Source organism: Nannospalax galili, unplaced genomic scaffold (assembly GCF_000622305.1).
Source record: "Nannospalax galili isolate Female #2095 unplaced genomic scaffold, S.galili_v1.0 scaffold879, whole genome shotgun sequence".
Taxonomy (NCBI): Eukaryota; Metazoa; Chordata; class Mammalia; order Rodentia; family Spalacidae; genus Nannospalax; species Nannospalax galili.
In genome coordinates, this window is record NW_008346261.1 from 4,183,327 (window position 1) to 4,195,362 (window position 12,036).

The 12,036-nt window shown below is 45.1% G+C and overlaps 1 protein-coding gene across 3 annotated transcripts in view; it reads right to left on the reverse strand.

Moving 5' to 3' along the window:
• Positions 1 to 1,246: 1,246 nt before the first annotated feature.
• Msi2 (musashi RNA binding protein 2) overlaps positions 1,247 to 12,036 on the reverse strand; it is a 383,451-nt gene continuing 372,661 nt past the window's right edge. The window contains exons 12-14 of one of the 3 annotated variants that reach the window (XM_008842718.2): positions 7,240 to 7,394; positions 5,420 to 5,492; positions 1,247 to 2,901 (exon numbers count right to left, since the gene is read on the reverse strand). In XM_008842718.2, coding sequence (XP_008840940.1) covers positions 5,451 to 5,492; positions 7,240 to 7,394 — 197 coding nt within the window. In that variant the 3' untranslated portion in view covers positions 1,247 to 2,901; positions 5,420 to 5,450. Of the gene's footprint in view, positions 2,902 to 5,419; positions 5,493 to 7,239; positions 7,449 to 12,036 lie in introns of all 3 variants that reach the window. The other 2 variants (XM_017800505.1, XM_029568072.1) reach the window with 2 other exon arrangements.

The window sequence follows — 12,036 nt, forward strand, 5'->3', positions numbered from 1 at the left end:
CCTTCACAGAGAGGGGGGCAGGGACCTATAAAATGCCGCTGAGTTGGCCGACATTTGAACGTTGTGAGACCTTGGGTTAGTTGAAACCACATCAGATCAGCAAAAATAAAATTAAAATTGAACTTGAAAAAAAAAAAAAAAAAAAGGAAAAAACTGCCCCAAAATTATTAGCATTTTTTTTCTTTTTCATAAATAAGAGAAAGTTCTATCCTTACTGGTCCTAAATCTGAATAACTATGTCTAATTTTTTTAAAACCTTAATTACGTTATACCTATCAATATGTACTAGAAGAAAGAGGAGAAAAAAAGTCACTATGCTAGTACCAAGACAGCACGCTTACAAGATAGCCATTTATACATTATTAACAGACAGTGATCAACAGAGTCTTCTATGAGGTGATGGGGATGCAGAGAGGACAAGGAATACAGTACATCACCAACATGGACGAAGGAGCAATTATCCCCTAGCTAGACACCGAATTTCTGGGAATTTAGTGTCTCTCTTTTTCTCTTTGTATTTTCTTAAATAAAACTTCTATTCTGTTATTTTATGACTTAAAACGAGTTTTGATATTTTAAAAATATCCAGCATTTTATTTAGCTTGGTTGTTTGGAAACTTAAAAACAAAACAAAACAAAACAAAACAAAACAAAAAAAACAAGCCCCCAAACCTTACCAAACAACCTAGCATTTTTATTCAAAAAACAAAACGAAAAACATGACTTTCTTTTTTTAAAAAAAATGTTGTTGCTGTTTAATTAGAATTGAAGCAGACTTTTTTTCTTTCTTTCTTTCTGAATTAGCATTTTGGAGACTTTTACTTTGAAGATGCTTTTGCCCTACCATGTCTGTGAATGTCTACATTAGTCTACACTTTGTTAGTAAAATTTATAAAAATAGGAGTGCAGCAGCTCTTTATAATAAATGTCGCGTTCAGTGTCTCATACTGGCTGTGCCTTAAGTACCAAATTTATAAACGTAACAATTTAAAAATATTAATAAAACGTCAATATCACATTTTAAAAAAGAAAAAATATATATCCACACTACAATATGTTTTAATGCCATCTATTGATCTGTATGTCTGTAGCTGCTGTTGTCGACCTATTACCAATATTTTTAAAAAAAGTTAAATTAAAAAATATCCTTCATCATAAGTTTCTTTCCCCAACTGAGGACCATATATTATAACAGCCAAATGTGCAAACAGGAAACTGTCAGTTTTTCCCACCAGTCACAGTGCAGTGATGTTTATACTTTTTATTTTTAAAATTCTGTTTACATCTACAATAAATTAAAAAAAAAATTCTTCCATAGCCTCTCTGGTGATACTTGCAGCACTGAGGTATTAAAAAAAACAAAAAAACAAAAAAAAAACAAAAAACAAAAAAACAACACATACATAAACCAAAAGGTTGCTTTCCTAATTTGTAAATAGAAAGTGAATGGAGAAAGGGTGTATTCATGCAGGCTTATCCACTCCTGGCCCAGGGCCCCCAGATCTGGGGATGGGGTGGGGAGCAGGGGAGGAGAGGCAGAGTGTCCTAGGAACCTTTGGAGGTGCTGAAATGATCGGACAATATAAAATGATCAAATATTTAAAAATTAAGACTGAAAAAGAATGCCCCCACCCTGCCCCTCCCCTAAGCCAAACAGGTGTGCTTTGAAACTTTAAATATGTTAAATATTAAAATTGTAGCTTTTTCTTTTCTTTAAAAAACACCTTGGGAAAAGCAGTTTTTTATATTTTAAATAAAAACCTAGCTAACCGTAACATTTGAAGCTGTGCACAGATGAGAGGTTGATAGGCTGGTAGGGTACTAATACAGTTCTTAGGTCTATTACACCGACAGAGGAGCCAAACAGTGCTCTCACGGGTCCCGGGGTCGCCCTGGCAGCTGGGCATTCTTGTGTTGTAGTACCGGCTTTGCAACATTCCCTCCCCTCCTTCCAGAGCATCAAACTGCCTGGGACCGACTCCCTCACAAAAATATTTTTGATTCTCTCTTTCTTAATAGCTTCTATGTAGTTAATGGAATTATATTTACAACATTTCTTTTTTTTTTTTTTTTTTTTTAGAATTCACAATTTCAAAAAACCTTATATGACCTCTTTCAACAGAAAAAAAAAAAGCACTTATAGAAAAGGAGGACACTCAAAACATAGTCGTCCTTACCTTATTGCCGAAAATAGATATACTTAGGTTAATAAAGAGATGTCACAAAAAAGAACTGCTAGCGTCTGTTAAGTAGCCAACTACGTGTCACTTCTACAATGCCAAATAGAAAGTTTATGCCCACCTCCCGCTCCGCACATCACAACTTCGCTTCAGTGTGTGCTAAAGTTCCACCTGAAAATCCTTACAGTCTCAAAATTGGTACCAAAAATAGAGAGCAACATCACCATCTCAGCATCCTTTAAAAGTGAGAACAGAATAAAACCCCAAAAAACAAAACAAAACAAACAACCAAACAAAAAAACCAATTTTTCTTTTAAAAAGAAAAAAAAAATAACTCCTTAATGTAACAATTACACTATGGTTAGCTTTTAACTAGATATTAAAGCTAGGTGACTATTGGACTAAGTCAAAATCATCACTACCAAATGTGATTCAAAGAGATTCAAAAGGAGAAGGGAAGGAGGGATGGGGAAGGGAAACCACCAAGTAAAACAGAACAGATGCAAACCAAAATCATGGGTTATATACACATTTAAAAGCTGTTGTCGTATATTACAGCAGATGGGTGAGATGATGAGATGCAGCAACCCTCAATCCAAAGCGTGCCACCTCTGGTTGGGATGAGGAGTGAGGCTGGTGGGGGTCCAGGTCTGAGGACATCACCTAAACAAAGGGCCACTCAGAAACTTCGCCCAGTCTTGCCTGGACATCCAGGTATGCTCTGTAGGGCAGGGAAGGTCAGGCGTGTCCCGAAGAGAACATAAAGTGGGGGTGGGAGGAGAAAGAAGACATGTCAGGCAAGTGTACGATTTATTCCAAGGTTTTAACTACTGCTCTCAAAGGACTAGGCTGAATGACAGTGTGTGTAAAAATGGCCAGGCTAATGGCTTTCTGAGATCTCAGCTTGGGAAATCAGATGTCTATGCCATGCCTGGTGGCCTGGGAGGAGGCAGATCTACGACTTTACTAGATCTGACACCGGCCTGGAAAGTTCTTGATATAAGGGTGGCAAGTGCTATGGTCATGGTGGGTTTTGGCTAGACAGTCAAATCACACATTCACTGGAGATATTTTTCTGCTTAAATTTCTGTTTTCAAAGCACTATGTTTAAGAAAAAAATTCTGCCCATGAATAACTGTTAATAAGTGAAAATGTAAATTTGTACTATAAAAATCACAGTCTTTTGTGTTGTTATTTTATTGTTTTGAGACAGAGTCTCCCTGTAGCCCCATATGGCCTGGAACTCATTTACGTACACCAGGCTGGCCTTGAACTCACAGAGATCCACCTCCTGCCTTGTCCTCCAAGTGTTGGGATTAAAGGCACTGTGCCACCATGCTCAGAAAAAAAAAAAAAAATTACTTTCTATACTAAGGGATTGAAGGCCAGAAATACTTAAAAAACAAAATACACAAGTAGCCAACTTTGGTTGGAGAAAGTCAAAACAGGCCCAGGATTTATGCTTGCTCTCTGGGTCACTGCAGGATGCCCATGGGCTTGGGACCCTCTTCTGTGGATGGCACTAAATGTCAGCATGCCAGCATGCCAGCTCTGCTGGAGACAGATGATGAACCTGCCTAGTCCTTGTCAGCTGTGGTGCAACCTTGTGACTTGACTGCAAGGGGTGGGCTGTGGGCGCTCCTTCTCTCCTGTCTACTTTGTCTCTGTGTGGGAACTGAGTCTAGGAGTTGGATGACGGAGATGGGTTAGGGGTAATCTCTACCTTCTCTGTGGCAGGACTGCAGCAGCCTTGCAGGATGTGGCACTGTGGGTGGGAGGGAGGGGACAGAGGCAGCCCCAGTGACTGGTCTCCCAGGACCCACGGTGCCTGGAACAGTACTTGAGTCCCTTTTCATTTGACAGCTGAAGCCATCTTCAGGCCTCAGAGTTCTTGGACCTATCAGTTCTCCTCGCACCCAGAGGAACCTTACTGTCCACGAGCCCCCAAACCCAGTTTAATTAGTAGCAAGTAGCTCTCTTTCAGACTGTTAGTGGCTTCTGGCTCTGGCCAGTGATGGCTGGGTCAGTACTCAAAGGGCAATGGAGGTGAGGGGCTGGGAAGTTCATACACAGGGCTTATTTGGTTAGGAGAGGCAGTGGAGTTAGTCCAGCAGCAACACAGGAGGAATCTAAGAAATTTTCGGAGCTCAACTCAACTGGGTTCCCCAACTGGTCCTATTCTATGGAGTCCTTGTTGCCTCAGGGCTGAGAGCAAGTCCCCTCTACTAAAGAGGGGGTGAACCCAGAGCTGGCTTCTCCCCAGATCCAGCTCCAGAAGTGAAAGATTCTTGTGCTCAATGGGATTTTCCAAGTGGATTCATTCCCAGGCCCAGGCTGCTACCTTCCCTCTTCTAAAGAGACAGACGCACCATCCCACCCCACAACTCATATGCCAGCACAGGCCAGTCTGTGCTTTCAGAGGACGACCCCTTTCTTCTTGATGTTCTTCCCAAGCATGCCAGATATTCAGTTTTGGAGAATGTGGTAAGAGGCTTACTCACTACCTGCCCCCACCCCCTCTCTTCTGTTTCACCACCTCTGTATCCCCATCAAAGTGATTTAAAAATGTTTAATTAACTTGAGCTCAGTTTAAAAGGTTAGGAAACTGGCAGGGATCCAAATTCATGTTAGGCAGGTGATGTCGTTAATTTAATTTGCTTTTCGTGTGGTAATCTTGATAATTACTCTGTAGTTACTGGCAAAAAATGTTTTCTTTTCACTAAAAGATGGAATCAGGCTATTTGGCTGTACAAACCCCATTGGCTGAGCCCTAGCAACCCACAGGGTCAGTTCACAGGACTTTGAGAATGCCCTACTGCTCCTAAGTCCCTGGCCCCAGGCCTGGCAGAAGGCCAGTTTCTCTGCTTCTATCCCCCTGGAATGGGCACAGTATGAGATCACCTTCCAGTTTCCCACACTCTTGATTATAGTTCAAGACAGAAAAAAGTGAGGGTGGGAAGATACAGAATGGAACCAAAAGAACCAAATTAAGGACCAAGAAAGGGGGGGAGGAGAGAGAGAGAGACAGACAGGTGAAGGTCATGATTAAAAGCTGGAGGAAGAGAGAGAGATGAGAGATTAAAGATTGGATTTGTTTTTGCCCCACTTCCTTAGGAAGGGGTCCAAGAGAGAAAAGATGCGATGTAATGAGATGGGGCATGCGCGTACATGTATGAGCAGGGCACATACGTGTACGGACATGCTGGCAGGGCGGAGACGCATGGCAGAGACGGTAATACCTCAGAGTGAGATGGCAACGGAAGCACCTGCTCAGTGGTATCCATTTGTAAAGGCCGTTGCAATCAAAGGTCCCTAAAATTGCACAATTGTTAAGGTCATCAGTGCGCTATACAAGGGAACAGATTGTCATATTCTGGGAAAGGAAATTATTTCTAGGCTAGTTTGTGGTTGCCAGCATGAATATGTAATTCTGAGACACTGTGCCACGAGAGGTCAGGGTGACACTGTCCCCAGCTCCCATCCCTCCTGCCCTGTGATCTTCCACCCAAGCCTGTCTGCCTTCCCAAGGGGGAAACCAAGAGCCAGATTCTGAGGGGTGAATGGGTAGGTAGAAAAGGGTAGCTTGTGCCCAAAATGATGGGCTCAGTGACCATGAACCTCACAGGGCAAAGATAAGGGTCTCTGTTGTCAGTATCAACAGCTTGATTTGAGAAGAAGAAATGTCACTTCTGATGAATGGTGATGCCCTGTGATTATTTCGGAAAAAACATCACAGCCTGAAGGTCCCAAGACCCCAGTTTTCAAGAACAAATATGGTGTGTGTTTCTAGCTGCAAAAAATGGAAATGAGTCCTGTTCAAAGTACTGATCGACGGGCCCCCAAATTGATGCAGCTCTAGGCTGAATAATAATGTTCTGGATTTGGTACCACAGTTGATCTGAGGGGATTAGACTCAAACTACTGACTCAAGTGATACTGGCTTGGGAGTGGAATTGAACAAGGACTTGGGAAGCACAGGCCAGAGTTGGCTGACATGCACATGTGAGTATGATGTCTCTGTGAGAGAAAGGGATGTGTGTGTGTGTGTGTGTGTGTGTGTGTGTGTGTGTGTGTGTGAAGATGCTAGTAAGATGGTAAAAATGTTTTCAATAATACTAAGTGGGAAAAAAACACTTGCTCCAACGCCCAGAGGCATGGATGAAACTGTCCTGCTCCCCCAGGCTCTCTGCACTGGCTTTGGTCTCCCCAGCATGGTCCCCAAGGCAGAGCTGGCCCACTGTCTCCCAGATACAGAGTCTGATGCAGGATGTGATCTGGGACAGAAGACACCCCATCTCAAAACCAAACTGCCCTCAAAAGACTGAGGCTGGCTGGGGAAAGAGGCTGGCTCAATTTCTGTTTCCAAAAAATGGAGGGGACTGCCAGCAAGTGGGCTCAGGCACATTCATGCTCACACACCAGGAGGGAAAAGAACAATACAATCTGAAAACAGCATGCAAATCTTTTAAGCAAATTTCCATTGCCTGGATTAGTCAGATTATAGAACCACAGAGCATTACAAATATCAAATGCATCTGGCCTTTGGGGGGCTGCAGCTAAAGAATGAAAATGGGAACTTACTTGGAACCTGGAAAACTGTAAGAAACATTAGCAAAGGAAAGGGTCTGGGAGGGGCTTCCCCCAACCACCTCCCAGGCTCCAGTGCCACAGACAGCAGGCCAGGGACTCTGCTCACTGAGGTGAGGGGGATGGTGTGGTACTGAGGGCTTACTATGTGCCAGCACAAGAGAGAGGCTAGTTCCTCTCATTCTCACCCAGTCTTCTGAGGAAGGCATCCTATTCTTAGTTTGTAGCTAGGGCCATGGGTCATATGAGTGGTTCAAGGTTGCAAAGGCTGAAGGTACACTGAGCTGCCCATATGCCTTGCACTATGTCACTGGGTCACCCAGTCAGGAACGTCAGCCTTTAGTAGCTGGCATGACTTTGACAAAGGGATCACCCTGTCTCCTCTGCCCTTAACTCTGGACTTTCTTTCCCATGGGCTGCTCAGAGTTGGTAAGGAAAGAGGAGGCAGGAGGGAAGTGAGGCAGGTACTTACAGCTATGCCGTGGCCGAAGCCTGAGCCTGGCTGTGGGCTGGCCGCACTTATGTAATTCCCCACTCCGGAGTCCTGGCTGGCAGGGCCGTAGAGATCGGCGACAGGTCCTGGGCTGTTGGCCCCCGGGAAGCCTCCGGGCCGCGCCGGGTTGGAGCCTGCCGGGGAAGCGGGCGCGCCAAAATTCGGTTGAGCACTGTAGCTATTCAGGACTGGTGTGCAGAGAATAGAGCTGGGTATGAGGCCAGAAGCCAGGCATGCACCGATCATTACAAGCCAAACACTCGAGAAAAAAAACAGCTGAGGCCCAACTTCTAACACTCAACCAAGGCCATGCGAAAACATCAGCAGGGACTCAAGAATACTCAGCCCAGGCTACTACTAAGAAGCTTGGAGCTCCAAAAATAGAGAGAAGAAAATAAACAATCATTCAACACAGTATGGCAACCAACCGGAGGTGCTCCACTGCCCACCAAGTTATCACAATAGAAATAGAGATATATATGGAGGAGAGAAAGAAAGAGAGATTTTTTTTTTTTTCACATCTGAACTGACGCTCATGCAGTCTTCTAGATTTGGGCACGTTGAGACAGCATTCACATCCCATGCAAACTACAAAGGAACTAGTTTTAGACTACACATTGTGTTAATATTGATATTAAAACATGACAGGAAACAAAGCAATTTTGTGTTCAGGAAAAAAATATCTTTGAGGAAGGGATTTTTGATTCTTTTTTGTGTATGTTCATTTCATTTTTCTTTGTTTTTGGATCCATTAAATGACAAATTTGGTTTTTTTTTTTTTTAAAGACAAAAAAAAAAGATCTTCATTCTATAGCCCTCGCCCTCCCCCCTCCCCACTGGCTACTCCCTCCCTTCCCACCCCTCCCATTTATAACCCTGCATGATAGTTGGCAACATTGAAGTGGTCAGAGGATGGCTATGTCATGGAAAGTCTGGGCATCTTAACAGAACAGTAATGATGGTGGCAGAGAGGTCCCTTCTGGTGTGCAGAGTAGGGGATGGAGGGAGGGGATGGGGTGGGAATGGTAACCTGAAGGTTGTTTTAAAGCTGGGGTGGAGCCAATGGCCCTAACAGGATACCCACACACTCACCTCCTGCAGGAGAAGGAAAGGGGGAATTTAAACTTTTTTCCTTTGGTTAAAAAAAAAAAAAAGACAAAGAAGTATGAACGCAGAGCATACGAACTGAACCATCTAACAGCTAGCGCATTATCTGATGATGCATTTTGGTTAACGTTATCCTCAGGTGGAAACTCCAGGCTGAGAAAAAGGAAGCTCACAATGCACCTTGGCTAGAGAGGGAGGCCCAGTATCCACACAACCAGAGAGTGGGTGCTGGGCCGTGTCTGTGGGAGGGGTGGCCCCATCTCCCATAACCCCATCACACTTTCCCAGTGAGGGCCCCAGCCTGTCTACCAGGTGAGTTTTGCCTGAACTTTATGTCCTCTTAGTAGCTTAAACTTTGTTTTCTACTAAAAACTAAAAAAAAAAAAAAAAAAAAATTCTACTGTAAAAGTACACTGTTCTTGGTTTTTAAACCTCAAGGTGAGTCTGGGGCCAGCTGCTGCTGAGCCACAGCTAGTCTGAAGAAACCAGCCTGAGTGTCACACATCTGCATGTTGTCAGCCCCACAAGGCTCACTTCTCCCTCCTGTTTCCCGTGGCATCTCTCCCCTGCCCTGTGACAGCCGCCTTCCATAGCAGAAACAGGCCATGAAGTGGAAGGCGAGTCCCTCTTATTCAGGGACCTGTGGTTGGAGGCCTTTACCTCTGTGGCTTTGAAGAGCCACAGGTGGACTGATTTTCACCCACTAGTCACAGGGTGAGAAGAGATTAATGATGTGCCTGTGAAGGGGACCCAAAGGTCCGAAGGGGATGGAACTAATCTGGGCCTGCCTCTCGCCTCAGATGAGGAAAGGGATAAGGCTGCCTCTGGATGCCCTTGGGCAGGAAGCCCCAAAGTGAGCCCCTTTGAAGGCTTTGCCCAGAAATGAATAAACAGGACAGCCAAGAGAGCAGGTTAAGGAGGAGAAAAAGAAAAAGAAAAAAATTAGAGGCTTAAAGCAAGTGAACAGCTTATTTGGAAATTCACGGGGCAGACAGAGGGGAGGGGATTTTTGAATACAGAAGATTAAACTTGCAGATAACATTTGGCCCTTCTTACAGAGGCAAATATCAAGCTGAGATATTCAAAAAGCAGTATTATCTTGGTGGAACACACTTTTTTCTTCTGGGCTCAGGAAATGCAAAGTACTCAAGACAGTGGGCTCTCCATTTACCCAAGCAGCAAACCCCCTCCCCTCTACAAAGGAGCTAGCTTGTTCTGATTTAGGATAAGAGGGTAGGGTCGGGTTGAGAAGGTATGCAGTAGAAGATGGAGAGAAAGATTTTTCAGCTTCCTTCTCCTCTGAGATGATGTGTTCCAAAAGATACTGGGCAGGTCTACCGAACTAGGGGATGGAGAGATGACGGGGGTGGGGTGGGGGGGTGGGGTGACGCCCCCTGGAGACCAATCCTGCCAGAAGACAGGAGGCAGTATGCCCATGGAGGATACCCCTCTGGAAGGCTTAGAAGGCAAAGTGCTGTTGGTGTTCTCCCTACATTTCAGGTGTGTGAACCTGGAAGTCTGGGGCTTAAGATGGCCTAGAGGGAATTTTACAATAAGCTAATCTCAGGCCTATAGTGTCCCTCCCTGTTCAGTCATACTTCTTCAAACACCATTAAAACCACCATGGAGAGAAAGGCACTGTACTAGAATGTGGCTTACCCTCACCCCCAGTCCCATTTTATTACACATTTGCTTAGCCCAAGCCAGAGTCCCAGCTCAAAGTTACCAAGTATCCTCCAGTGAGGGGTGGAAGACTTAGCTGCTGGGTCCTCACCAGAGGGCACTAAGCATCCAGTTCTGGGCTGGTCTCCTTCTTCAGGGACAGTGGAACTGTGCCCTCAAAGCTAGGTCATAGAGGAGAATGTCTCTCCAAGCTCCACAGTCAACATGTACATCAGCCTGGGTGTCAGAACATACTCCAGGCAGCATGTGAAAGTCTGCAAATAAGCAATCTGCAAGCCCATGCATATTTGAGAATACTCAAAATGCAATGGCTATTCGGGAAAGGATGGGGACAGACACTTGGTAGCTGCTCACGTACTGCATACTAGCAGGCTGCTTGATAAAGGGGTCATCTGAGGACCCCTTTCCCTCTAAGCCATGAGAGACATGGGGGCAGCAAGAGGCTGAGGATGCTTTCTGTGAAACAGGAGCTCCCTTCCCTAGGCACCAAGACTCAATTTGAGGGGGGTTCCCCATACCAAGACAGGTTAGGAAGAAGGGCTGGGATATCACTTTTCATGGCCAGGGAAGGGCACCTTGATTTTGACTACTCTTTCGCTAGTCAAGTTGTGTGTGTGTGTGTGTGTGTGTGTGTGTGTGTGTGTCTGCATATATGGAGGGAGAGAGTGACTCCTGCTGAATAAACAATGCTGAGATTTATAAATTGGATATGATGATGTCTATCTCAGATGGCAGTGTCAGAACGTGTTGAAATACCCTGGCATGTCTGCAGCAGAAGCTGGGATTGTTACACGGCCTGGGGCAAGTCCTGTGTCAGGCAGGCAGTTTGGGAGCTCACTGTGGTAAGCAGGCTCACTCCCACCTTAGCAGCTCAGAGCAGTATCTCTACAGCAGCAGCTTAATCTCTGGGCTGGTTCTTCCTTCCACCACATCGCAATTCCCAGCATACTCTGGGCTTTCCCAGCCCAGGCAAAACCCTCAGGAGGCAGCTACAATGCTGAGAGAGATGGGACACTGGACTTGGAGTCAGAAGTGTGACCCTGGCTCTGCCCTGACAGCTGTGTGCCCTCATCTGTAAGACATAAGTGATGCGTCCCTTATTCAACCTGACTCACTGAGCTGCTGCAAGAATGAAAAAGAGAAAACGCCCTGTGACTGATCAGGTTTAAAACAAATATATCTATTTTTGAAACAGTTGTGTATGCAGAGCCCAACAAGGTAGGTACTACATGCATATTTAGGAAAATCCAATAAAGGAAATGCAATCCACTCGCCATAGAAATCAGGAAGCGGTTTACAAAAGGGTCCAATTCATCCATTTGGTTCATTTAATCATCCTGGACCTGAAGAAAGGATTCTTGGGATTGGGGGAGGAGGGGTGTGACAGGAAAAGCAAGGACTCTTGTTATATCTCAGGGAGATAGCAAGACAAGAAAAATGCATTTGAATGAGAGTTGGAGGCATTTTACATTAAATAGAAAGCTTCCTGCCTGGCAAGAAAGCACCTTGATGGCTGACCCAGTGAAGTCTTCCTATCTTATCCCAGAGATGGGAGCAGAAATGGAATGGAGACAGGTGCGGTGTGCACAGACCCTCAGCTGGGGGGTGCTAGGCCCCAGCCTGCAGACACCTTTCTAAAGTGAGCCGGGGGAAGGGCTTGCTATCTGAATGTGGCTCTGCTCAGTTGTGGCCAGGAGTGAATGGGCCAAGAGTGGAATTAGTTCCTGGGAGTAGAAAAGTGGTGGGGATCAGAATAGCCTTCCTGTAGGTCTAGGAAAGATAGGCGAACCGAGGCATTTCTGTACTGTCCTTACATCATGACGCTGGACCTTAGGCAAAAAGTTAGAGCCCAGGACCAGAAGGGGATGACACCCTTGGTTCTAAGGTTTCAGGGGACCCAGATAGTCTGTGACACATCGCTGGATGTCTGTGCTGCTCAGAGAGAGCAAACACAGTGGAGGGCCAGCCTTACCAAGCCCAAGCCCA